General features: G+C 52.1%; 1 protein-coding gene across 3 annotated transcripts; it reads left to right on the forward strand.

Moving 5' to 3' along the window:
• Positions 1 to 2,579: 2,579 nt before the first annotated feature.
• Positions 2,580 to 27,467, forward strand: Fosl2 (FOS like 2, AP-1 transcription factor subunit). 3 transcript variants are annotated; one of them, XM_070025288.1, is made up of 4 exons: positions 2,580 to 2,665; positions 16,410 to 16,661; positions 20,361 to 20,468; positions 22,711 to 27,467. In XM_070025288.1, the coding sequence occupies exons 2-4, from the start codon at positions 16,425 to 16,427 to the stop codon at positions 23,227 to 23,229; spliced, it is 864 nt and encodes a 287-aa protein (XP_069881389.1). In that variant the 5' UTR covers positions 2,580 to 2,665; positions 16,410 to 16,424; the 3' UTR covers positions 23,230 to 27,467. The 3 variants fall into 3 exon arrangements, with proteins under 3 accessions (XP_069881389.1, XP_069881387.1, XP_069881388.1); XM_070025286.1 differs by lacking the exon at positions 2,580 to 2,665 and adding an exon at positions 5,716 to 6,713; XM_070025287.1 differs by lacking the exon at positions 2,580 to 2,665 and adding an exon at positions 7,483 to 7,906.
• Positions 27,468 to 27,643: the final 176 nt, after the last annotated feature.

A 27,643-nucleotide genomic window follows, 5' to 3' on the forward strand; every position in this document is an offset into this window, starting at 1 on the left:
TGCAGATGTGAGAATTCTTTTACGTCATCTGTACCAAGACTCTCAGGCCAGAGTTAGAATCCCACTCAATTGCCTTTTAGCTTTGGAAATGGGTGACTTCACCTGTTTTGAACAGTTTTCTTGATGTTGAATGGGGGATGGTAATTACAACTACCTCACAGAGTGAATACTGAGCTAACGTGTGACACAGTTAAAATAATATCTAGTACAAGGTAGGCCCTGTAAAAGGTTTTAATAGGTGCCCCTATTGTTATTGCCTTATGACCCCCCTGTTTTGTCTGCTGCTCTGTATTCTTCTCAGCTAGACTATAAGCTGCCCAAAGGCAAGACACATCCAGGTTCATTGTAAGTGCTGAGCAAATCCCTGGGAGCAGGCTGATAGGTGGCTGTGAGACCTTGGGGGAGGTCTGGGCCCCCAAACCACATTATAAGAGGACAGACTCTTCTTGAACTTCCTGCTTAGCCATGGACCCTTCAGGGGAGGGGCTTGAAGAATGCCTCCTCACCTGACTTCTCAGCCCCTCCCAACGGGATGGCCTCAGAGGTGGATTTCCAAGTGGGATTTGTGGACATCTGACAGGGTACTCATCCAGATCTAGAGGAGCAGGGGACAAAGTTTCTCTCAGGGGACTTCAGGGCTTCCTTTGCCCCAATGACCAATACTGGATTCAGTCCAGTCCCCTAATGGAGAGTGCAAAGCAGAGATTTGGAGATGTCCAGAACCGTGATCCAGGTCACAAGCAGCCAGAACAGGGCTGAGCTTGGCTTTTTGATCTGGGTCCTACCAAGCCCTGGGTCACCTCTCCTCCTGTAAGTCTGAGAACAGAAGGGAAGCTGGTTTCTTTCTCCTCAGGACCTGACAGACAGACCTACCAGGGATGACTTCTGACTCACAGAGATATTTCTGTATGTCTAGTCACTTTATCTCTGGACAATATCCAGCTTTTAAATAATACCAAACAAACAAAACCGGGTTACAGGGAAGTACTTCCCTTGCCTTCCCAAGCAGAGCCCCTACTCAGTCTCCAGGCCCAGTGGTGGTGGGAGGCGTGGCCTGAAAGTACTCATTTGCATCCGATTCCCAAAAAAAGTCTTGTGCAAACCTCAATGAGCAGCCAAGCAGCCACACATCACTTAACAGCAATGATACCATCTGAGAAATGCATTCATAGGTGATTCTGTCCTTGTACAAATGTTGTCGAGTATGCTTACATGAACTAAGTCAGCGTTAATGCCACTAGGCAATTGTGTATTGGGTATTCAACTGGTAATTCTAAATGCGATCCAAGGCAGCCGGAAGGATTTGTTTTATTGTTTGCTTTGTTGTTTTAAATAAAGGATACCATAATTCAGCCAAGTGAATAAACTGCCATACTGTCAAGGGTACAATTTGATGAAATTTTTATGTACCTACAAGGTGCATGGGACCACATTAAGATGGAGAATATTCCATTTGAATATAACTGTTGTGATTGCCTCTAGAACAAGATTGACTTCCTTGTGTTCTGGTCTTCTTCTTGGGGTATATCTGTCCCATACACAAAATAGGATTCCTGATGGGAGAAGTCTAGTGTTACCTCACACAATCCCTAAGTAGTGAGGGTCTCCTTGGGACTTCAAAGAGGTGACCCAAGTGAGACTGCAGGAGGGAACAACATCCTTGCTCACACAGCTCCTTCCCCCAAGATGTGGATCAGGTTAGAACAGTTGCCCTGGGAAGCCAACCTTTCAGGGTTGCATTGATCAGCCCTCCAGTCAGATGATCAGCCAGAGATGGGAGTTAAAGGAGCTTTCTCATTAAGACCTCTCTTTTTGAACCATCTGGGCTGAAATCCACTTCCTGATTCTCTCTGACCAGTTCATAGTCTTTATGCAACTGGAAACATTTCCATATTAAATAAACAGGTATCAATTACGAGATACAGCTGGCTTTCAGAAATGTCAAGCCATCATCAAGATGTGTGGTTTGCTATTAAAAAAATGATGGCAGAGTTGTTCAGATATGACAGATAAGAGAACAGTTTATCATGGAGTGGAATTTGCTCCTATCCTTTCAAGGTTGGCAGAACACGGGGTTTAAGTCAGGTGAGATGGCTTGAGTTCCGTTGGCCAGTCCACATGCTGGGCAGTCTTGGGGAAGCTGCTCTACCACTCTGTTCGCTGCCTCTCCACATCCCATGTAGTGTTTATAGAAAGACACGTGAGTTCATGTGTGTATGAGGCTCCAGGCTTCCTGCATGGAACCCTTTCTGAACTGTGCACGCCGCTGCAGCCCAGATGGGGGCCCCAAGTCATTTCTTGGGGGTCACATACTGGGCCGATGGATAACTAAGGAAACTTGGGGCGGGGCAGGGCAGAGGGTGAGAAGAACCCCAACAGCCCTGTTCTCCCAGGCTACCTTGTCTCCTTCCTTCCCTCGGTCTACACGACCCCTTGCTAGGGCTGAGTGAGTTAGGGTTGTTTATTTGCTCAACTGAGAGCTCAAGGAGCACTTGTAAATTAAAGCCAGGGCATTTGAAGTTCGTGGTTTCAGGAGACACCCCCCCTCCCCCCCAGTGAGAAACACATCCTGACGGCAGGCTCGGCCACGTCCTGAGCAAGAAGAGCCTGGTGTCTAGAGAATCTCAGCTGACTCCGCACCCACTCCTCAGTTTCCCGGGACAAGGTACTCAATCTCAATCTCACTTTTCTTCATCAGCAACCACGGAATGAGACCCACCCCAAACCCTTGTGTGGATTCCAGGAGCCGATTTTGTTTTGTTTTGTTGTTTCCCGAATGGCACTTGACTCGGCTAGTGCGCGTCAGAAAGCTCTGCGTCGGTTCTTAGCACCTAGCCCTCCCAGAACTCCCCAAGTGCGAGGCCGGGAGGACTTCCCACGGAGAGGAGAGGGCGCGGCGCTGGGCTTGCAGGCTGCATTCTCCGCTGGGCTTCAGATGGAACCGGGCGATCCGTCTGGAGCCTGGCAGCCCCCAGCGAGCAGCTCTGTGTCCGGGGTGTTAAGGACGGACCGTGGTGGATCTTGGGGCCCCCGGCGGGCGCGCGGGCGCGCGGTGAAAGGCAGCACAAGTTCTGGAGCAGGGCAAGGGCAGGATCAAAGCGCAGAGGCAGGCCGGGCGCACCAAAGGGAGGCCAGCGGCTTGCATCAGCGCAGATTCCGTGATGCTCGGCAGACGTCTGGGGGCTGCTGGGCTTTACGGGAACCCACAAGAAAGGAAAGGACCCGGGGGTGCGGGGTGGGCGGGCCGGTGAGCGAGGGGGCGCTTGCCCGTAGGCGCGCTCCCGGCGGCGCCGGTCCGTAGTTGGGCGCGCGCCCCGGGCGGCCAAGATCGCGGAGGAAGCCCCGGTTCCCCTGCCCCCTCCTTCTTTTCCTCCCGGGTTACTGGAAGGACGTGTGTGGGAGAGACCCAGAAGCACCCGGATTTTCGAGCTCATAATGGGGGCGTTGGAGGGGGGGACGGAGAGAATCGGATTGGCGCTGATGCTCAGAGGAAAACCAAAAGTGCGTTGTGTCCGCGCCGCTCCGGCCCGCGGCCGCTCCGGGGAGGCCCCGCGCTCCCGCCGCGCTGCTCTCCGCAGCCCCCGGAGACTTAGCCCGGGCGGCCGAGGGCCCGCGTGGCGCGGGGAGGAGACCGAGAGGAGAGTGGGCAAATGTCACGATTCCTCCTGCGCCCTGCCCCCATCCCCACCCCCAGGTTTCTGGGTTCTGCTGCCGCTCCTGCCGCTGGGGAAGGGCTGATCCGTTTTGCGTCAAAGGACTGCATTTACTCAGTCCTGCTGGGAGAGGCGCGTAAACACGCCGGCAGGCCAGGACTCACGGGTTGAAAAAGAGAGCGAGAGCGAGCGAGAGAACAACCATGCGCCCGCGGCTGGTGTGCGTGCACGCACGCCCCACACCCCTCGCCCGGGCCCGCGGAGCTCCGGGCGCAGCCGTGCGGGCCGCGGCCGAGGCACGGCCAGGCGGGCAGGCCTCGTCTCACTGCGTGCGCACGTCCTTGGGGATGGCGCTCGGGACAAAAAGTGTTTCATCGTGTAAACAATGACCCCCGAGTATTGTTTGGGATTACCGTATCTTGAGGCCCTTGGGGCGGCGATACCGCCAGCCGTCCCGGAAACGCCAGCGCTTTATATAGAGCCCCAGGAACGCTTCGAGTTCCCGGCTCTATTTTTTTTTCTTCCCTCACAACGCCCCCACTTCACAGATAAGGAAACTGAGGACTGGAGCCGGGATGTGAACGGTCTCACAGCGCCTGGCGGTCCGTCCTGCAGCCCCACAACCCACCAAGCCTTCCTAAGTCCCCCTTGAAATCCAGATGGCGCTATTTAGAGAGGTGGGTAAGACAGATCCTAAACCGGGGCCTAAAATTCCCAGGCTCCGGGTACAGTGCTTCTTTCTGTAAGGTCGAACCACATCATCTCTGCCAAAGGACTGGGACTCCGGAGCAGACCGAGGCCTTAGAAGGTCCTCGTTCCTGGGCACGTTGACATGGGAGTCAACTGACGCAGAGAAGTTGAGCGACTCGCCCGAGACCTCACAGCTCGTAAAGAGCACAGTTCGCACTGGAGCCAGTTGCTCCCTAGCCTAAGCGCGCCCCACCCAGCCAGGCGGGAGGACCCGGAGTCCGGCTCCGCACGCCCTGAACTTTGCTCCAAAACAGCTGAAGACAACTTGGGGCACACCCTCGCCGTGGCCGCCCCCATCCCTGTTGTTGTTGTTATTATTATTAAATACATTCTGAACAGCCTGGCCTTTGCAAAGGGCCGATTACTCCCATGACATGCGCTCGTTCGTGGCCTGGCTTAGGCGGGCTGGTTTCGTCTTCAAGGCCTAAACGAATTAATTGTAGGACTGAAAAAAAAAAAGTAAAAACAATTTAAAGAAAAAAAGCACAGAAACACACACAAAAAGGGAAGCGGTGGGCAGCCCGCCACGGAGGGGGAAAATAGGCCGGCCAGCCTCGCCTGGCCTCGCCTGGCGGCGCCGCGCCGGCCGCACCCCGCCCCGCCGGGAGCCGGCCGCAGGGCGGCGCGGGTATCCAGCGCGCCCAGGGCGCCCGCTGCACCGGGCGGCGCCGCTCAGGGCGCGGGCGACCGCGCACAGCCGCGCCCTCCCTGCGAGCCGCTCTGCGCGCCGGGCGCTCGGCCTCGCGGTGGCGCCGCGCCGCCCGTCTGGTCTTCAGGACCGTGATTGTTTTCTAAACCCTGGAGCCCGGGCCCGCGCGGCGGCTCTCGGGGCCCCGCCCCGCGCCCCTTCCTGGGGCGGGAGGGGGAGGCCGCGGCGCGCTCGGGAGCGGGCGAGGGATTCCCTCTCCCTCCACGTCACCCGAATGCGAGGAAACCCGCACTCGCGTCCTCTAACGCAAATGACCATCTTTGGCAACGTGCGCCAATGGAACAGACCAAGGGCGCTGCGCCCGAGGGGGGCGTGGGGGTGCGGAAGGGGCCCGGCGGCCTCGACCCCGCCGGAGCGCGCGGCCTGCCGGCTCCCACCTTCACCACCGCCTCCCTTCCCCGCGCGGGGTGTGCGGCTGGCGTCAGCACGACCGCGAGCTGGGGCAGGGCGGGGAGCACGGCGCCCGCCTCCTCCCCTCCCGCGCCTCTCCCTCCTCTTCCTGGGCCGTCTTCCCCCCCCCTCCTCCCGCCCCTCTCTTCCCCCCTCCGCCTCCTCGCGCGCTCCTCCCTGCAAGGTGGAGTCTGGGGTTGACGTGAGTGGATCCACATGGTGCGGGGCTAGAGAATAAGAGTGTGGAGTTGAACTCGTGCCATTGTAGTGACTCATCTCGGGCAGAGCGCAGGGGCTCCGAGCGAACCAGCGAGCGAGCGAGCGAGCGAGCGGCGCTCAGCAGGGGCAGGGAGAACGAGAGAGAGAGGAGAGCGAGGGCGAGGCGCGGACGCGCGAGGCCGGCCCGTCCGGGAGCGGGCGCGGGCGAGGGGTGCTGGTCGCTGCGCCGCGTCCGTTTCAGCGCGGACTCCGCTGGGAGCCCACAGGCACCGTGTCGCTCGCGCGATCGGGGCCCCGGGACGAGCGCAGGCTGCTGGCTAGTCAAGTGTCCGAGCCTCTCGGAAACTCAGGCGGCCAGGCGGCCACAGGAAGTTTATTCTCGGGCTGATTTTCTAAGAGGAGGAAATAGAAGTTTCTCCAAGCCGGGCAGCCTGTCTTTTCACCCCCCCCCCTTTCTCTTTTTCCTCCTGCCCTCTCTGAGATCGTGGGTCCTCCGGGTTTGGCCAGCGACACCCACTGGGTCCCGATTCTCTTTTGATCCCCAGTTCTTCGGGCAGCCGGTCCCGGCGGAGGCTCGGGCGCGGGGGCGGGAGGGCGCGCGCCGGAGAGCGAGCGAGGGACGCGCCGACTTTTTTAGAAGGAGGGACTGGGGGTGACGACTGGTCCCCGCGGCGCTCGCCGAGCAGGAAAACCGTGCCGGGCGACACTTCCCCGGGTGTCGCCGCTTCCCGGTCCGCGCCCGCCGCTGTGGGGCCCAGCCGGAGAGCGAAGACCCGAGCCCGCGGCGCGGCCGGCGGACGAGCGAGCGCGCGGCCGTGTGCGCGCGGTCGCGGCGAGGGCGGGGGAAGAAGAACACCCTGTTTCCTCTCTGGCCCCCACCGCGGATCATGTACCAGGATTATCCCGGGAACTTTGACACCTCGTCCCGGGGCAGCAGCGGCTCTCCTGCGCACGCCGAGTCCTACTCCAGCGGCGGCGGCGGCGGCCAGCAGGTAGGTGCCGGGGCCCCGTGCACCTGGCGGGCGGGCGGACCCTCGTCGTCCTCTTCCTGCACTACCCCCCTCCCCTCGCCCCGCTTTCTTTCCCCTTTCTTGCCTTACCCGGCCACTATCGTATTGTGGATACATTTTCCTTCTTTTTTTCTCTGCTCCACCCATCCCCACCACTTTTCTCTTCTTTTTTAAACTGGAGCGGATAATGGGCTCGCTGAGCCAACACATTCGTTCCTTCACGCTCCCTCTGTTCCATGTAAGCTCTTGGAATCGCAGGGCCCCTCCCGGGAGCCTGTTGCTTCCATTCAAGACCCCCCCCCCTCCCCGCCGCCCTGCGACCCATTCCACTTTCTCCTTTCTCCATGGTGGACAGACTGGTGGACAGACGAAGAAAGCTTCGCGCCCACGATTCTTACCCCCCCTCCCCCCGCAGCTAGGGTCCTTGCTCCTGCGGGGGGGGGGGGGAGGACCGTCTCTCTCTTTTCCCATGTTCTCCATCAGCCTTGGTTTATTTTTGAAAGTAAGTTAGCGCCTCAGAACCCAGGTTGGGGCTCCTTCGGAGTAACCCCGAGTGAAGGGAGGGGGGGACAGGCGCCTCTGGGAATCAGGTGCGAAGGTCAGGAAGGAAGAAGCCGGCCTTGATTGGCTCCGGGCACCGCCTGTGAGTGTCTCTCGCCAGTTTCCTGTAAGGGTCCGGGCAGGAGTCTACGTTGCCCCCCTGGAGGAGCTCCTTGAGGGACTTGGGGTATCTGGCAAGGAAGCTGGCAGAAAGAAGTGGGAGAAAGAGACATCATCGGAGCTCCTGGGTGGTTCTGGAAGCAGAAAAACAACTCTTTCTAAAGCAGCCCGACTGGTTTGCACTGGAGGGTTTGCGCCTGTGATCTGCCTGTCTATAAATACCGGAGAAGTGCTGGTGGGGTAGTGGTGCTGGTGGGGCGCCTGGCCTCGGCGGTGGCCCCCCTTCCTCCCTTGGGACGGCGCTGGCTCTCTGCAACCTGAAGCCCACCTGGGTCAGACTCTGAGTCTCCAGCCAAGTTGACCCACAGCCTGAACTGCTTCATAAGGCAGTTGGCCTTGGCCACCAGAGCTAGACAGTAGGGCTGGAGTTAGCTCTAGGGAGGAGTGGGTGCAACTGGAGGCATAAGAGAATCAGGACTTTGTTTGGAATTGGAAGTGATGTCCCTCCACACCTGGTGAGTCCCCCAAATGGTTTTTGTACCCGCCTCGTGTCCCTCTCATCATCTGCTATAGAGAGCCTAATGTATGCATCGAGGTGGCTGCCTGTGGGCAGCAAGGTGAGGCGTTACAAACCTAATCCCAAAAGTTGATGATTATATTTGCTTTCTGGCCCGTTGGTGGTTTGTGTTGAATCCAGTATCATTCAGCTATGCTACAGTCATCTGTGTCTCTTCTCTTACTTCTCAACAAACCCCGAACTCTCCTCTCTTCTTTCCTGGATCAGGAAGGGATCTTTGGATTTCTTCATTTGCTAGCTTGTCTGAGGCTGCCTGTGATCATGGGTAATCTCCCTGCCTGGCTTCTCTTAGACCCTGGGGCCTGGATGGGAAGTCAGACCGGACATCAGTGCCCCAGCTGAATAATCTGTGTCACTAGGGCTTTGAGCCCAGGATGTGAGTGAAGGCAATTCCCGGTTTTGGAAGCCAATCAGACAGGAAACCAGTGCTAGAATGAAGGAAGAGAACTGAGTCCAGCAGAGTGTAATGGTGCCTCATTACCGAAGCAAAAAGCAGCTGTTGGCTAATTCCTAGCATGCTGTAACACATGAGGATTTTGCAATTAGCAACAAGCAGTATACTGGGCGCTCATGTCTGTCTGCCCGGTCGGCCCAACAGCGTGATGGAAGCACCTTTCAAACTAGGATTGGCAAAGCAATGCTGTTTTAGCCAAGTTTCTCTGCCCACTCCTTGGGGGGGGGGGGGGCGCGGCGGCTTGAGGATCAGCAATGGAGAGGATTTTTCCATTATCACCCCCACTCAGAACAAAACTGCCCTGTAGTCCCAAAGACTAGACTCAGAGGCTTTTGTTACTTCACAAGTCTGTGCAATGACCCCACCCCATCCAGACTCTAGGTAACTTTATTACATACCAGATAAAGACTATAATCACTTTATTTCTTTTCAGCTTCCTTAATCAGGGAGTCTTTTCTGGGCGGTTAGTGAATGGTCCTTCCTTCTTTATGGACCAATCAGTGTAAGGTGTTCTCTGGTTTTTCCCCTGAGCAATTGAATATTACATTTTTTTTAAAACCAAGTTTGCAGGCCAGCGCTTTACTCTCCTTCCCAGCCTCATAGGGCTTCATCTTAATGTATGGCCACAAGTTCCCGTGGCTTTGTGGTGCGTGGGGGAACATCTCTTTGTTAAAGCCTTGATTGAAGGAACTTGAATGTGAAAAAATTTCCTGTTGCAGTTATAATTTTAATCTCAAAGATTGATCACTGATGGTTTTGTTTGGTTAGGAATAATTGCACGCATGTGTGTGTGCACATATGTGCTCACGTGCACACGCACCACCCCTCCTCCCCCCCATTCTGCTTTTTGTTATGGTTGTTATTTTCTGTCTCCTAACTTTCTGGGACAACACCTCCAGATCTGTGCCCTTCCTGGCTGCTTGGCTGTTACGGTTTCAGGGCCTCAGCATTACGCAATACAGCCAGTTACACAAACATAGGTCATTTCATAACTTGTTTTCATCAGCCAGGCCCCCTTTAATCAAAAAAACAAAACAATAACAAGACACAGAACTTTTCCAAGGCTACTATCTGCCTGTTTCTCAGATAAGTTGTGAAAATAAATTAAATGGGGCATTTCTTTTTTGGAATGAAGGAATATCAGATGTACTCTTTTCTTCCTCAGCCACTCTTTCCCAAGACACTCGCGCACAAGCACACATGCACACATACGCACAAAATTCCCCAGAGTGAACTTTTGCCAACTGTACCAGGCTGGGACATTCCTCACATCAAAGAACTTTTACCAGAAATGACTGTGATTCCCAAGTCAGTCTCAATCCTACCTCTCTAGTGCCCCCTAGAGGACATTTCAAGGAGCACTATCTTGGCAATGTATTTTTCCAGCCCCAGAGTGTGTTAACTTGGTTAGTTTTCCAAATTCTTAGAATTTTTCTTCCCTCTCTCTCCCCCCACACCCCCCATCTCTCTCTGCTTTCCACTTAGGGCAAATAAATACCATATATTTAACAGTGGTTAACTATAAACTTCTTGACTTTAAAATGAATTTCTTAAAATTTTTTGTTCTAAATAAAACCTTGTTGAAAAAGGAGTTTTTTCTTTCCTATTTTGCTTTTCTGTTTATTAGGGTGTCTGCATAATGTTTACAGATTACCACCACTTGTTTCCTTGGTGTGTTTGTATGGGATGGGGCATCATTCAGAACCAGTGGATAGGTGCATATTAAGGGCCTGTGCTTTTTTTTAAACTTAGTTTTTATATTAAATTGTGTGTGTGTGTGTGTGTGTGTGTGTGTGTGTGTGTGTGTGTGTGTGTGTGTGTGTGTATTTGCCTTGCTCTTCCAGATTTTGTAGATTAGGGCCAAACAAAATATTATCCCAGGAACTTGTCTGTTCCGTTGATTCTTGATGGTGGAACTCAGCTTCAGTTTTTCATCAAAGCAAGCGGGGTGAAGTCACAGTCATGTATTGTCTAACTGGCAGTTGAATTTTCCTTTCCAAAACCCATTACTGTATTTCTGCCTGTCTTATTATTCAAGGTGCATATACAATGAGGCGACTTGGGGGCCTTTTCTGTTTTGGAGATACAAACGTACCAGAACTAACACATCCAAATCACTGTATCCTTTCCTCCTTGTACCTTAAAGAGACTATATTTTATTGTTGTGGCTCTTGGTCAGGGTTGGAAAGGTTTTGCAATGCCCCTCTTTTGGAATTACTTTCAAGCGTATACTTATGAAAATTCTCTCTGTTAACAAATCTTTCTTGGAGGTGAGGAGTAAATTTGATATGTGGAAATTACCAGAACATCTTTGGGACCAGTCTGATGTAGGAGGTTCAGATGGGTGCTGTGTAGAGTATAATCCTGAGCTGTGTGAGCCTTAGTCTTGGAGATCTGCCTGAGAAAATGCTCCCCGTAAGAAAGCCTACTGAAATGTGCATCCTTGCTGGCCTGTCTCTCTAGTAAAAATGAATAAAGACCCTGTATTGGGGAATTAAAGAAATGAACTAATTTGGGAATTAAGGAAACTTGTTTGTATGTTGAAAGAAATTAAAAAAATAGCATCGTTACCCTGTGGGTATGTCTCATGTATGTTGTGTGTGGTCACTTCTGGAGGCCACAACATTTGGAAATGATGACAGCTGCCCTGACTGAAGTAAACATGTCTGTTCCAAAGCCCATTGGGTGGGTCCCTCAGCTCCTCATTCCCTAGCACTGGAGAGGGAAGGGTTTCTTTGGGCTCAACCTGTCTCAGTCCTGTCACGGGGCTGGTTATCACCTGCTCACCTCTTGTGGTTCTGAGAGGAGATGGCAAGTCCTTCCCACTGAGTATAGAGCTCTGAGGATAGGTGCGGTAGGAAGGAGGTCCACAGAATAGAATTCAGTCCACAAATAAATTCTCCAGTGCTTTGGAATAGGGCTTTTGGCCTGGAGGGCCCTGGGAGCAAAGGAATCAGGGAAGCAGGGTGGAGCCTTCATTCCAACCATAGTCTGCTTTGCTTTGCTTTTCCTTGTGGTTTTGTGTATTTTTTTAAAACCTTAGTACTAGTGGTTCCTTCAAGTAAAGCTAGCAAGAGAAGAAGGCTGGTGAGGAGTAGGTCACTTGAGATAGCATTTGTATGCTGTAAAGCTCTGGGACTCATGAGTTCGCAGCAGCCATTTCCATTGTGACACGAATGGCATTTCCTATTTCTCAGAGAAGAAAGGTTAAAGGTCAAAGTGATGCCCAATGTGGACCCTGAAGGCTGGTGGATTTCCATTCTGAAGGCTTTGGAGGCCATCTGGGTTCAGCAAAGACGCTGGGCACCTGCACAGTGGTGATATTGACCTTGACAGGGCTCGTATGGGAAGTGTGGAGGCAGCGTGCGCCTTTGTTCTTTCTCTTCCCCTGAGACGATCTTCTGGGATGTTGGAATTTTCCTTTCTCCACCTTGGGATTGAGAAAAGAGAAAAGAGCTAGTTATTCTTTGACATTGCACCTGCCTTCCCCAGAATTTAAATAGTGTATGCTTGGGGAGCCCAACAGGAATCAATCCAGTGGAGAAATCTCTGCCAGAGGATGGCATGGAACAAGAATACCAACTTCACCTTTTGCCTCAAATACGGTGTCTACCCAGCTCATCCCTGGCATAAGCCCAATGTATGCCTGTAGAAAATGGGGACCCAAATCCAAAAGACTCTGGTGTCACACATCGAAATCTAAAGCCCTGCTGTGGTTCCCAGGTCAGCAACTGCTGGACTGTGAGACTCCTCTGTCCTTCTGGGCTGGGGCCTTGATTTCCCAGCTGTGTCTTATCAACAATGGGAAGGGTGTGGGCATTCTCACCAAGCAGCCATGGTACCCAGGTACTGAGTTCTACAGGGTACCACTGAGATTCCCACTCCCAATAACCCCATAGAAAACTGAAAGGGTTTAAACTTCACTTGGCATCTAGCAACCCAAGCTGTTGAGTGAAAGCCATCCATCCTCTGGGCTCCCTGGGTTAGAGAGGTATCATAGTTCTGATTTGGCTTTCTTATTTCCTCTTGATTCTGAGCCTAGGAGATGACACTGATCCTCTAGGACAAACTATTTTTGTACATGACGCTTAGTGCAACCCAGACACACCTATTTGTTTACATATCACCTGTGGCTGCTTTCAGACAGTGGTGATGGAGCCGAGTTGCAACACACACTGTATGGCTCAGAAAGCTTCAAGGGTTTCCTACGAGGCTTCATCCAGTGGCGTTTGAAACTCTTGCTCTTGAAGGTCTGTGGGGGCCGCTTTGTCTTTTTATAGGCATTCACCCAGAAGTTGACGGGGAAACACCAAGTATTTGGAAACTTTGCCTGGCTGGAATGCCACCCTGCCATCCAGTATCTTCAGTTCTGTCCTCAGAAGAAGATCTCTGGGGGGAGGGGGTAACAGAGCCCCAGGGGATCCAGACAAATAACCTGTCCCATTCCCTCAATGTGTGCACGCACCTGCACCTGACACCTGCCCAGCTAATGTTGCCTGCATCAGGGAAATTGTTTTGCTTTCTGTTGAATGTTAACTCATTCACGAAGAACCACAGTTTATCATCCCTGACTGACTCTTGTGTCTGCTGGTATAGAAGAATGCTTGGGTGACTTGTGGGACCACAGTCCCCTCTTCTCCCTCAGTGTCGCTGGCTTTCTGAATAACACCTTTGGAGTTGAGGCAAGATCCATCTGTCCGATCTAATTGAAACTTTTGTCTCCCAGAGAGGTTCCTCTGGAGACAAAAGCTTTCTTTATGGAGCCGTAGTCCCCTCTGGGGATGGGACATTGTTTTTCTTGCAGTTTGGAGCCAGTGTGTTATCCAGATGGCTGTACCTCTGTCTGAAACAAGGTGTACATGCATGTCAGAGGCAGTCATTACCTCCTGCCTTGTTTTTATTGCTGTCTTGTTTTGTCTAGACTAAGCCATTGCTGCAAGGAATCTGGCTAATGTCTACCAAGAAGCACATTCTGTGGACCTGCCTTCCACTGAGCAGGTAGACGGGAGGGCCTGAGCGAGGCTGGGAGGCGCTCGCTCATCCCAAGGAAATTTCAGTCTCCCAGCTTGGCTTCAGGATTTTTTTTTCCATTACGGTTATTTCTTGGAGTGTGTACACTTTGTGGGTGCCAGCTGACCCCATGGAGTAGGTGGTCATATTAGACCACTGCACCAGATGTCTGGGGGCCACTGCACCGGATGTCCTAGGTCTACTTGCACAACCCAACTTGGGGAAAGAAATGGAATACAAAAGATGGGTGCTCCACATAAGTGGAGGGCTGGTAATTCCTGGAGCCACCCTTAGCAGAGCACACAGACCTTTGTAATGATGATGATAACATGATGACGGTGGTGATGATAATGGTGGTGATGATGGTGGTGGTAGGGATGATGATGATGGTGATGTTGATGATGATGATGATGATGATGATGATGATGGTATCATCTTCCATTTGTTTGCAGCTGTGTTTCTTAACCCAATAGAATCCTGGTCACACATTAGAATCTTCTTGAGAGTTAAAAAACAAAACAAAGCAAAAAACAACCAACAAACCAAAACCTGTCCCAGACCTCTATCCTCAACCAATTATATTAGAACTCTAACGATGAGGCTCCAACATTGGTGTTGTGTGTGTGTGTGTGTGTGTGTGTGTGTGTGTGTGTGTGTGTGTTTTACAAGCTTTTCAGAATTTTTCTCAGTCAGGGTTGAGAACCACTGGTATGCTTTGCAGCCTGTGATTACAAGTAGCTGCTTATTTAATCCTTGTGACAGAATAGGGAGTTCAATGTGAGTGTCTCCTTTTTGTTCTGGAATTTCAACTTCAGTGATTGGCTGGGCAGAGCACTTTGAGGCTGAGCCAAACCTCAAACCCAGGCCTCTTGACTCTAAGTGCAGGGCTGACTCCCCACCCCTGACCTAGCAGCCTGAGAAAAAAAATCACTGTCTGGGACATGGTGCTTCGGCATGTACTTAGGTATGTTCTTCTCACATCTCCTGCAGCCCTGCCCATCACCCAGTTTTTTTCCTCTTGAAGATCATTTCTCATTTGTCTCTGCATTCTTCCTTCACACACAGAGGAGTATTGGCTCCTGGTTAAATGTTCAAAGTTTAGGGTTTTTGTTTCTTTGTTTTGCTTTTTTAAAGAAGTGTAACTCAGAGTCCATCACGCTAGCCAGATGTCCTCTAAAATCCCAGAATTCATTGTATTTGAGTAACCTTCCCCATAGAATCCCAGAATGCACTGCATTGAGTAACTTTCCTTGTAGAATCCCAGAATGCACTGCACTGAGTGTAATCTTTCTTATAGAATCCCAGAATCCATTGCACTGAGTAACCTTCCTTGTGGAATCCCAGAATGCATTGCACTGGGAAACCAGAGTCTATTGCTGTGGGTAGCTCTCCTGGTCCTGACTATTGTATTGGGCACTCTCATTATTAAATGCTGTTGGCTGCAGCCCTGGGGCAGTGTGAGTCAGCCACATTCCATCATCCAGCCTGGGGTCAGGTAGGGGTAAGGAAGGGTCATAGCTTTGTCAACTACTGCCCTGACATTGACCACGGGGAGCAAAGACAGGAGAGGTGGATGCTGCTGATGTCTGATAGCCTGGCTGTTCTGATTAGACCAGAGCAAGGGGGATATTACAGCATCTGTGCTAATGATAGTACGATTTCATTTGGGGTCAAACAAGATGTATGGTACCTCCTTGGTGCAAGGGAAGGTATGTAAAGACCCGCAGCAAGGATGGCCTGTTGTATCTGAGCACAGTGGGGGGTGGATGCTAGTACTCAGGGTTGGATTTGGAGGGGGGAAAACCCAGCAAGGGTTGTATGGCCTTGTGTGGCTGAACTGGATTGAAATCCTGACCCCAAAATTTATTAGCAATGCGGCCTTGAGTAAGTTACTTAATCTTTCTCAGACTAAATTTCTGCCTCTAAAATGAAGATAATGACTGTACTTACCTCAGAGGGAATTAATGAGATAATCTGGGTGAGACATTAGCACGTTGTGGCTGGTCATTCGGGTGTTAGCTATTAGTATATCATCATTTCACCTGTGAAGGGGGACCTTTTGGTGAACACAAACATCATCTGTGGATGAGGATCCATTGGGAGCTTTTCTCCTGAAATGCTGGAAATAGTAGCTGTTATGGACAAGGATCAGCCTGACTGCTGAGGGGCCGGTTCCATTTTTGTCCCCAATCATCTTCTCAGATCTTAAAAAGAATGCTTCCCCTAGCATGATCCAGAGAGTTCTGCAGTGTGACCTGGGCATACATTAAGAGATGAGGAGAAAACTGAGCGTGAGCGCAGACACATCTGTGAACCCAGAGAGAGGGATATATAGATAGTTATGTAGAGAGAGCACAGCACGTCTACCCCTAGAGAGATGCTGGCAAAGGGAAGGAAGAGGATCAAGGTCAGCCACAGGAAATCTGGCTGTGTCACCATGAGCTGCAGACTCATGTGTCAGAGGACACTTTCTCATGGGCCTGTGCTTACCCTGATGGGCTCATAGCCCCTTCCTGAACACTTCTTAGAAAGTGAAAACGGAGATGAGAATGTGCTTCTCGGCGATCTTTCTTCATTCAAAGCTGCTTCTGGGTACGTCTCCAGTCAAGGTCTTGAGCCAGTACCCTAGAGAAAAATTGGCAGGTGACTCAGTGGTTCAGGAAGGCCAGGTGCTGCATCCTGCAGATACAGCCCTGGAGGGCTGCAGCATGAGTGAGCAGCCAGGCTTCACAGGTGTCCTAGGTGTCACTAAAGACAGGTGACACCTCACGGAGCCACCTGAGCAATGCCACCCTCAGGACCTCCAGCAAAGAAAGGATTCACCACAAAGCCCCAGGAGCAGTTAAGGAAGCCTGTGGGGGATCTGGCCTTGCCCTCTAGCCACTGGCCCTGTTGTCAGTGGGTTCTGGCGTTAGCTCTGCTTGTCTGGTTACACTCAGTGTTTCTTGACTCAATCATGCCTTTCTCCTGGTTTCAGAAGTTCCGGGTAGATATGCCTGGCTCGGGCAGTGCCTTCATCCCCACCATCAACGCCATCACCACCAGCCAGGACCTGCAGTGGATGGTGCAGCCCACAGTGATCACCTCCATGTCCAACCCTTACCCCCGCTCACATCCCTACAGCCCCCTGCCGGGCCTGGCCTCTGTCCCAGGGCACATGGCGCTCCCCAGACCCGGCGTGATCAAAACTATCGGTACCACCGTGGGCCGCAGGAGGAGAGACGAGCAGGTACGGCAGGAAGGAGCCATGTTGGTGGACTAAGCACAGAATGCTCTTCTACAGACTGCTGAGTAGCGGGGGGAGGGGGGGGTGGGGGTGGGGGAGGGTGGGATGTTCTGGAAGTACTGGGGATGGGGAAGATGATGAAGCTAACTAAGCCCTGAGGAGCATATTCTTGTCAGTGTTGAAGGCAGAGCTGGAGACCTGAGTAGGCCTGGCTTTGACATCCACCCGTGTCCCTCAGAATCTCTGCATCCCCATTTCCTCAGTTAGACAATGAGGATCATGGTCTCTGCAGCCAGGATTCATCACTTGAGGGAAATCATGAGTGGAAAAATCACACTGTGGGTATGAAGTGTCAGTGAATGGGAAGGAGTGACAGGTCCTGCCTGTGGCTGGGACCAGCACCACTGATCCCCCTGCGTGTGGATCTTTCATTGTGGTGCTGCCCACAAGGCTTTCCATTCCTCTTCATGTCAGTCTTTGCCTGGAAGCAGCACCCACTTGTAAGTGCTAGAATGCAATCTTGAGGAGTCGTGGCTCGGGGCCCCCAGAAATCTACTTAGCCCCTTCAGAATCTGGGGGAGAAATCTGCTTAGCCCCTTCAGAATCTGGGGGAGGTAAGCAGGGGGGGCGGGGGCAGGGAGGACAAACGTCAGCTTTTTTTTTAAACTCTGGGGCTCAGTTTGAGGGGGAGCCAGATTGGCCTGGAGGGAAGTCGGAAAATGGTGGGCCCTCTGCTTTGGAAGAAGCATCTCTTGAGTCATCAAAAGGGCCATCAGCAGAGAGCTAGCCCTGGTTTCAGAAAGAGAAGTTAGAATCATGTGTAATTCCAAATGGAAGGACTGATACCTTCCAAGACCCTGTCTTTGGCCCAGACTCCACTGCCTGGGTTCTCATGGCAAGTAAATGGGCAAGTCTAGACTGGACTCCCTATGTAGTGCTCTTCCCACAAGGCTAGGCTACTGTGAGCCCAGGGAAGGGAAAATACATTCACAGTGGAACTCTTCCCTCACCCCCCGCCCCCCCGGCCATGAAATGTGAACCTGGAGAAGTACTCACAGTACTAGAGGCTTTACCATCCAACCTCTTGTCTGTTTCCACTCCGGATTCCCAGGCTCCCTGAAGTTGTAGTACAGGGCTTTTCAGCATGGTTTCCAGGGTGTAATGGTGGGCCCAGGGCGAGTATTGTTTAGCATACATAGAGTTATAGGGAACCAGAAGTCTCCTCAGGAGTCCTGTTCCTTGGAGGACAAGGCATCTAGTGCACATTAATGGTGGGATGAGAACAACAGGATGCACAGGGAAATGAATGTGTGTAGGGACACCACAGGAGAGCTCACAGTGGCTTCATCAACACCGAGAAGCCAGATTCCCCTAGGGTCTAAGTAATCCCAAAAGCAAGGCGGGCTCATAGGAGCCATTGTGGACTAGTAGGACACCAGGATGTACTGAGCACGATGCTACGCTCTCTGCAGGGCTGCTCCACACCACACTTAGTTTATATCTGGGAGGGACTCTGGATACTCTATTCTCAGTTATCCTCTGTACCCATCTCATAGATAAACAAACTGAGGTCCAGAAAGGTGAAGGGCCCTCTCCAGAGTCACACAGTGAATTAGTAGCAGCGCCAGGACTAGAATCCTTCTCTTGGACCTTCAGCTCTGTGTGTCCCCCCACTTCTCTCCTCCATTTGACCACCTAGGTAGGCTCTAAGATGATCTGTCTGGGGAATTCCTTAACTTTTTTTTTGGAAAGGGACAGAGAGACAAAGCCCTCTGTCCCTCTCATCCATTAGGAGGTAGCCTTGTGGAAACCTGGGGAGCAAATATTTTAAAGCCTTGATTTGGGGGTTCTGAGCCCAGGTTCTCTCGGTGGCTTACCCCTCTCCCTGCCTAGACCCCAGCTCAAGAGTACTCGGCTTTCCTACAAAGCCTATCTGGTAGACGACCTCTAGCCGGGGCTCCGGGGCTGAGGAGGCAGGTGGACAGGACGGGTGTGGCTTGTGGGTGGGCCCCTGGTGATGCTGACTCGCTCAAGCCATAACCAGGTTGATCTCACCCCGACACTTCCTCTGGCAACAGGGCCCACAAATTACCCCACACCTCTGGGAGCGATTTGGGAAACCCAAAGTCATCAAACAGGGAGGAAAGCTCAGGATTATGGCCAGTCCTTTCTGCTTTCTGCACCTCAGCATCGAGTGCTGGGGAAAGGATCAGCTTTCTGGGCCTTCTGGGAGCTCTTGCCTTGGACCCAGAACTACAGCATGGCTTTGCGCTCTCTTGGTAACCCTATTGACCTGTGTGGAGACACAGTCAACTAGTGGTCAAGTGGCCTCCTGACCTTGGCCAGGCCACGGGGTCACCTCTGGTTCAGCAGGCATGGGACTGCCTTCTTTCAGGACACGACAGCAACAGACTGTGACAAGGGGCACCTGTGGTTCTAGGACAGTGGGGGGACAGGACCACTTTTGGGGGAGTCAGCAGTCAAGGCAGAATTGCTTGCTTCTGCAGAATCTTGCTTCTCCTCCAAAAGTGGCTTCAGTTCTCCTCCCCGCCCCCAAGCTGTCTTTTTGAACAGGCCTGGGGTTCTCTTCCTATTGGAATTTCTAAGCTCCCAGAACAGCATTTGGGGCTGTAATTGTTGTGCATTAGGTCACTGCAGGAGAAGTTCTTTGCTTTGGTTCACAGCCATCTCCTTGAGTCACCTGTGCCTGAGAGGGGCACTGGGGCCACAGCTGGGAAGGGACTCTGAGTAAGCCTCATCACCAGGGATGGGGCCCTGAGCTATTTGTAGCTATTTGAGGAGGAAGCTTGTCTGGCACACAGAAGGTGCTTACATGGTGAATGAATATGAATGGGAAGGTGGGCAGCAGGACTCAGGGTAGCTGAGGGCTCTCCTTTTGCACATCCTGCCCTGCCTGTCCCTGTGCCAGGCTCACTGAGAAGTCCTAGGGGTGACCTGAGAGCTGGTGGCCATGGGCTACAGCCCTTCCACTGGCAACAGAACATTTCCCCCTGCGTGGGTCTCACTTTGCCCAGCCGCTCTGGCCCAGCTACATAACCAAATGGGGATAATGGAGCTCACAAAGCAGGCAGGATAATTAACCATAGTTGGGAAGAAGTGACAGTGGCAGGTGGGGCCAGGCCCACTGGCTGGAGGGGAGTCCCATCTGGCCTGAGTTTTGAATCAGATCTGACATAACTGCTTCTCTCTGCAGGGATCAGGGAGAGTCTCTGACCTATTGTCGGCCTACTCTTCTCTTTTAAGCACATCATCTTCTAGAGGGGTCTTAGCAATAAGTCTCCTCCAGGCATGCACACAGTGGCCAGCTGCATGAGCCCGGCCAACAAATCCTCTGCCCTCCATCCTCCCTTTCCCAAGTTCCAGAAGTTCTGCTGGCCTTACTTAAAATGATTTTTTGTTTGTGAGTTGTAGGGCTGGGCCTGGGTGCTGTCCCTGAGCTCTTCAGCTCAAGGCAAGCACTCTACCACTTGAGCCCCAGTGCCACTTCCGGTTTTTGGGTAGTTAATTGGAGATAAGAGTCTCATAGACATTCCTTCCCCAGGGTGGCTTTGAACCATAATCTTTAGGTCTCAGCCTCCTGAGTAGCTAGGGTTATAGGCATGAGCTCAGCTTAAAATGGTTTTTAAGATGCTGTGAACCATCCACCCCATGTTACTCATGATTCTTGACCTTGGCTTCTAGCTATCTCCCGAAGAGGAGGAGAAGCGTCGGATCCGGAGAGAGAGGAACAAGCTGGCTGCAGCCAAGTGCCGGAACCGTCGTCGGGAGCTGACAGAGAAGCTGCAGGCGGTGAGGAGTTGTGCAGGGTGGTTGCCGTCTGGGTGGGCAGAGGGCCCCAGGCCCTCCCAGCCCTCTCCCTGCTCACAAGTGCCCTACGATGAGTCAGTGGCCAGAGAACATCCCTTCCTCTGAGCACCGTGCTTAATGACAAAGGGAAAGAGAATCAAGTGGCCTTTGCCACCAGCCTGGGCCTCCAGAGAACTGGACAGCCTTCGTGGGTCAGTGCCTTTTGCTCACCCGGTGCCTGAGTGTGGACTGCTCTCTGCCAGGGCTTCTGAATGAGGGATGGCAGAGGGTGTGAGGATTGTCTGATCCTAGGAACCAGGGCAGATCCAGACCTGCCCCTCCAGGGCTGCCTCCAAGGCCCCAGCCACCCTAAACACTCTGGGGTGTGGAGGGTGGGGGTAGGGCAGAGGGTCCTGATGAAGACGGGCCGCATGTCAGCCGCAGTGTACTTTCTTGTGGTTTTCTCATGGCCTTCATGAGCCTTGGTACCTCAGTCTTCCCTGTGAGTCACTTTCTCATGCTCCCTAATTGCTCAGAGCTGGGGATAAGCTTGATCTGACCCATGTCAAGTCACTCCATTAATACCCTAAAAGACAGGCTATGGACCATTTGTAGGAAGTCTGAAACCAAGGCTGACTCCTGTGTAGAATGTTCTGGGCAGAATATTTTCAACGTGAAGAGAGACTTTGTCAGTGGGCCTCACGATGGCAAGTTAGGATAGGGCTTTAGAAAACACCCCGTCCATCCCTTCCTTTAATCCTCCCAGGTAGTAGCCCCTCCCCTAAGGATGAACCCTGCTGTTCATCCTTCAGCCTTCCATCTTGGACTTTGCAAATTCCATATTGTCTGCACTAATGTCTCCTGGAGGTTTTGGAGAGTTGAGCTTGCTTCCCCCTCAGATAAGGTAGACCTGAGAGAGCCATCATCAACACCACTGTGACTTCCTCAGCAGGGCCCTCTGCCCTGCAGGGCCCTCCCCTCAACAGCGCCCTCCCCACTGCTAGCCCTTCTCCAGCCTGGAACTTTCCCGCAGCCAGGCCTGAAGTGTCTCCCCAGGTGTTCCTCACCATCAGCCCCAGGGTAGGGTGCTTTGCCTTCCTCCCCTCTCACCCTACTCCTCCCCCGCCTCCCCCGCACCTGACCTGCCACCCAGGTCCCTGAGCCACATCCTGCACAGGAAGAAGCCTCTCGCAAGATCATGACGTTCATCAGCCCCTTGAGACAGATGGAAACTTTTTTTTTTCACTCCGGAATATGCTACACTCTGTTTAATGAAGCTCATGCTCGTATCTCCTCATTCACAAACGGGAATCTGTGTTGGGGAAAAATTGGGGAGGAGGTTGATGACGCACACCCCTCCCCCCCCAAACACACACCCACCTACATGTATTGTCCCCTCTCTAAACATGGCTCATTGCTCTGGCTCTGTGTGAAGGAAGAGGGTTGAGGTCATTGCAGGGTGACCATCTCAAAGGCTCTCCAGGCCTCTGTCAAACATGTGGCTGGACTGAGTGTTTTCTGAGGTTCTGTGAGTCCTGGTACACCGATTTCAGAAATTAGAACAACAAAGGAAGGAGCCAAAAGGGATGTGGTGAGCATTTATATGAGCCAAGTGCTGTCCTTGCACTGAGGATAAAGGACTGTGCACCCCTGCACGCTCCTCTAGTATGGGCTCAGTCTCTCCATCCACAGGTAGACTGGCACAGGGCTGAAGAGTAGGAGAGAGAGATAAGGAGCAAGGGAGAGAGAGACTCCATGCATCTCTCTATTACTACAGGGGCAGAGGGACCAAGGCCATAGAAGCAGTACAGAACTCAGTCAGATACATTGGGATTGAAGTCCGGCCTGTACTTCTGAGCTGTGTGACTTTGGGCAAAAATTATTACATCTCTCTGAATTTTGGTTTCCTCATCTGCCAAATGGGTTGCTGATAACATCCGCTCTCAAAAACTTCTGGGAGATCGAATGAGATAAATGATGAAATGATACACTCACTACAATGCCTACGTAAAATAAGCTCTCAATGACAGTGCGGCTACAATGGTTATTCTTGCCACTCCTCGAAGCCACCTCTCCTCTTTTAGAAATAAAAGGGATTAGGAGGGATCATGTGGCTCACACCTGTCTGGGCCACGTGTGTGAACTGCGGCTCTTAGTAGATCCTCTGAGGACTCGACTGGCTTTCTTTTACTCTCCTGGACTGGACTGACCCTCGTATCCTTCTCTTCCTCCCCTGACCCCACAGGAGACAGAGGAGCTGGAGGAGGAGAAGTCGGGCCTGCAGAAGGAGATTGCAGAGCTCCAAAAGGAGAAGGAGAAGCTGGAGTTCATGTTGGTGGCTCACGGCCCTGTGTGCAAGATCAGCCCTGAGGAGCGCCGGTCACCCCCGGCCTCTGGGCTACAGCCCATGCGCAGTGGGGTCAGCACCGTGGGTGCCGTGGTGGTGAAACAGGAGCCCCTGGAAGAGGACAGCCCCTCTTCCTCAGGGGCGGGGCTGGACAAGGCCCAGCGCTCTGTCATCAAGCCCATCAGCATCGCTGGGGGCTTCTACGGGGAGGAGCCCCTGCATACCCCCATCGTGGTAACTTCCACGCCTGCCATCACCCCAGGTACCTCGAACCTCGTCTTCACCTACCCCAGCGTTCTGGAACAGGAGTCGCCTGCGTCACCCTCCGAGTCCTGCTCCAAGGCCCACCGCAGAAGCAGTAGCAGTGGAGATCAGTCATCAGACTCCTTGAACTCCCCCACGCTGCTAGCCCTGTAACCCTGCACTCATCACTGCCTCCTTCCCAGGGACCAGCGTTGTCAAGAGCAAGAAGGGGGATGGGGTCCTCTGCCAGGGAGCTTCCTGGCCCTGGGGGAGACCCAGGTGGGACTTGGCAGTGAGGCATTGGAGGACTTGGGCTGATCTCTCAGAAGCCATGGAACCTTCTTCCCTGTTCATCTTGTGAGCAAATCCTGCTTTTCTTTTTTGTTTTCGAAAGCCATGGAGGACTTGGTTCAGTAGACTTAAGACATCACTCTGGCTGCTGAAGAGAGCCTGGAGCTGGCCCACATAGTTCCCACCCCTTTGATATGCTATTGTCTCTGGAGTGCTGATGTCCTCCCTGTACCCCACCAAGCATGCTCCGTGCCTTCTGGGTTCTCTTAACTTTGACTGGTCCCTTCCCTCCCCCAGTGTGAGTTTCAGTCCCTCTTGGTTTTGATGAAATTTGCCATGACATTTCACCTGGGTGGTCTGGATATTAACACTCTTCGTTTCTGGAGATGAGGCAGCAAATGACACTTCTGCTGGGGCCACCTTGTCCAGAAGGGGCAGGCAAAGTGCAATACAGAACCTTCTCTCCCCAACACTCCCCACGGTGCCAACGCCATCTCCAGACCACCAGCGGGGCTCCCTGAGCTCTCCAGGGGACACCACCATTGCCCAGCGAGCACCAAGTACACTTCCTTCCCACTTTGGAGATGCATCAGCTGGGCCAGAAGATGAGGTGTGAGTGCCACAGCCGTGCACAGGTTGGGTTTGCCAAATGCCTAATTACCAGCCCAGGAAAAGTGCCAACAAATCTACACAGGTGTCCTACCCAACTTCCCTCCACCTGGTGTCTTGGGCAGGGCATCTCCTGTAATTACTGCCTCACCATTCTGTCCCTGGACCCTTCTCTCCAGAGCAACCATACATCACTCCAAGGCCCTGCTGGGCCCCACCGTTCCCTGGTTGTCAGGGTGACACCACCTTTGGATTTCATGAGCTGAGCATGGGTCTGGACCCTCCCCAGATTCTGACCAAGTGACTCTTCCGCAAACGTCAAAGGGTAGAAGGTCTGGGGGATTGGGGAAGGTGGAGGTAGGGGTCATGTCACAGCAGCCTCTCTGGCAGCTCAGTGAGGTGCAGGTCCCCTTCTGCTCTCTGTGGTCTCTGCCACTTCACTGATCCAGAGCTTTCTTTTCCACCTGCTCCCTGTCCCACTCCAGGGGTCTCTTTTGGTCCAGTTGGCTAGTTGTGAGTAGCTGGCCCCAGCAAGGTCTTGCTGGGGCTTGGGGATTTCTGCACCATTCTGGGGTGTCTGGGGTGGGCTGCTGTGGTTGGAGCCAGGGTGCATTGCTTCCCACGGCAGGAGAGCTGCCCTTCCCACAGGTGGCAAGGCCTCCGGCAAGAGCAGGCCTCAGCAGAGCCCTTTCTCCCCAGAGCCTGTGGATGCTTGTCCTGGGAAGCATGTCTGCTCAGAACTGGCCTCTGAGGGAGATTCACTGTGGCAATTCAGTTCTAGAGACCATCGTCCACTATTTAAAACAATTTCTAATATAAATAACTTAAATCAAGTTTCCAAGTCTTGACTGTGGAGAGAGACACGTTCCCTTTACACATGCTGGTCATTATTTATTTCACCACCCACTTACATACACACTAGACACGCGGGATGGAAGGGCTTGACATACAGCCCGGCTAGGACCCGAAGTGATGTGCAGGGGCTGGCTTGGTAGAGAGACGGGATGGAAAAGCAAAAAGACTGCTCTGAATACACGTGATCGTTCCCATACTCCTTGCTGTGATGTTTCATCCAGGTTTCCCAGGGCCTCTGTGAAGGGTGCTCCTGAGAAGAAGACTGGCCTCCAAAGAATTAAAACGGCAGACGGGAGCCAGGTAGAAGAGGAGGGCAAAGAACCCCCAGGGTGCTCTCAGTGAGGAACAGCTTCATCATCTCAAGTGGTATTTGTAGCCAAGCAGAAGCCATTTGCTTCTTTGTGCATGTAGCTCTTTCTTTACGTGGAGCTACTCTCTGCTCATTTGTTTCTTAAAGCCCCTTGTCACTGCCCTCTGTGTAGCCCCAATCCTATGCAGGTCATGCTCTGTGATTTGGAGCCCAGCTGGACAGTCCTGAGCGAGTCTGGCTTCAGTTCAGATCCCAATGTCAATGTGTTGGCATGGGCACCAGCAGAAGGCACAGCCAGCCAGCCCCCCAGAGCGCAGAGGCCTCTGAGGGGCTTTTCCTTCAGGAACTCCTTTGCTTTGTTCTAGGAGGTTGCTTGGCTTCCCCCAAGGCCAGAAGTTATTTGAGGAAGGCTGAATATTCAAACCTGGTTTGCTCTCCAAATTTACATACCAGTCTCTCTCTCTCTCTCTCTCTCTCTCTCTCTCTCTCTCTCTCTCTCTCTCTCTCTCTCTCTCTCTCTCTCTGTCTGTCTTTCTCTCTCTCTCTCACACACACACACACCACACACCACACACACACACACACACACACACACACACACACACACACTCTTCCTTCCTCCCTCCCTTCCCTCCCTCCCTCCCTCAATCCAAATTCCCTACCACCCAGCCTGCTGGACCCTCCAGCTAAGGGAATGGCTGTAGTGGGGAAGCCTTCGTGCTGTGTCTCCTTGTGGTCCTAACCACAAGGCAGCTGGTGTGGGCTCAGGTTGGGCTGCAGGCAGCCCTGGGTTGGCATAGGGCAGGCACTCCTTGATCGATGAGCATGAAACAGTCTTCATGGTCACCTGGCTGGCTTCTCCGGGAACAGCCCTCCCCCGAACTGGGTAGATGGAGACTGTTGTTGACACAGGAAAGAAAGCAGATCCCGGGTGAAGCTTAGGAAATTGCCAGAGCCAACTCTTAAGTACAGAATTCTCTGGGGAGGTGTTTAGAAAGAGTTGAGCATTACTCTGCTTATGGGAAAGGCCTGGCGTGCCCACAGGGGCCGGCCACACAGGCATCTCAAAGTCAAGAGCTGTCAGGGTCTGCTGCTGCTTTTTAGGCTTTGAGAAAAGAGGCCTATCCCTTCTACTACTTGGCTCCAAGTATAAGGGGAGCTGCGGGCATTGGGGCTTGTTTCTCCCCTTTCCTCAATGGACCAACAGTGCTCCTTGCGATCTCACCATTTAACTTTCAAGTTGATTTTTTTTTCCTCCCTGAATCAGACATCCACATGGCCCCTTGAGGGATGAAAAGAGTAAGCACCTCAATGGGCCAGGCACTGTAAGGCACTTTTATATTTATCATCTTTAAGATGAGACTGAGGGATGAGGACATCCCCTTACTAAAGCCCCCAAGTAATGACTAAACAAACACTTAGAAGGGAGAAGTCTCTTCAAATCCTGGTAGGATTCCCTACAGTTTAAGGTTTGTTCTCAAAGACCCATCCCTTGTAATATCCACCCTACTCTTGGACCCCTACTTTTTAATTTTCTTCTGTCCACCTCAGATGGCTGGAGGGGCTACCCAAGGCCTTACAGAATTTGTGGACCAATAGGAAAAGTGGTGTGTATAATTGCTTTGTAAAACTTTAAGTAAAGGGGTCTTTCTGCATTCTGCTTGTTGAGTCTTTTTGACATCCATGTTAAAAGCCAGCATCTCACTATTTATTGACAATTTGGAGTGTGTGTGTGTGTGTGTGTGTGTGTGTGTGTGTGTTTGCACGCTCATGTGCATTTCCAGGTGTGTCCTGCAGTTCCCTATAAGGAAATCCAGTCATCCCACTACTAATTTGGCATCTTCTCTTGCTTCTAGTGTTTTGATCATGCATCAACGAAGGGTTTTAATGTCCCAGTACTGACAACATGTTCAGGAGGGATTGGGTCAAATTCTGATTGGGGGGGAGGGGGTGTTGCATAATGGGAAAGGGAAGGGGAGAAGAAATTGACATTTATTTTATTATTTATTTTAAATGTTTACATCTTCTTTATGTTGTACCAAACCTGAATAGAAAACAGATAGCATTAAAGTACTCAGTTGCTCTCTTCGCTCTCTTTCTCTCACTTCCTGTTTTTTTAAACTTAGGATAATGATGCTTTCTTTGTTTCTGAAGTGATTTGTGACTTGTGCTGTATAAACTGTAAAAAAAAAGTTCTGTTTTTAGAGATGGTTTGTCATTCCTCTGGGGACAGTGGCTTCCACGAACCCTGCATTGTAAGAGGGCACAATGAAAAAGACCCCGTGCCGTTCCTCAAAAAAAAAAATCACTGTCTCTATATGATTAAAATTTTATTCCATTTAACTTAGTTTGTGGTTACTTGATTTTTTCAGGAAGAAAATATGCGACTTTGTATAAAGACTAGGTATCAGGGTGTCTTTTGCAGTGAGAGATGTATATATAGTATTTTGGTATATAGTGGAAATCCATAAGCTTTGTGCATCTGTATTTTGAGACATGTCAATGATGTGGAGTGAAGTCTGC

Source organism: Dipodomys merriami, unplaced genomic scaffold, assembly GCF_024711535.1.
Source record: "Dipodomys merriami isolate MVZ:Mamm:240054 unplaced genomic scaffold, mDipMer1.0.p SCAF_17, whole genome shotgun sequence".
NCBI classification, from domain to species: Eukaryota; Metazoa; Chordata; class Mammalia; order Rodentia; family Heteromyidae; genus Dipodomys; species Dipodomys merriami.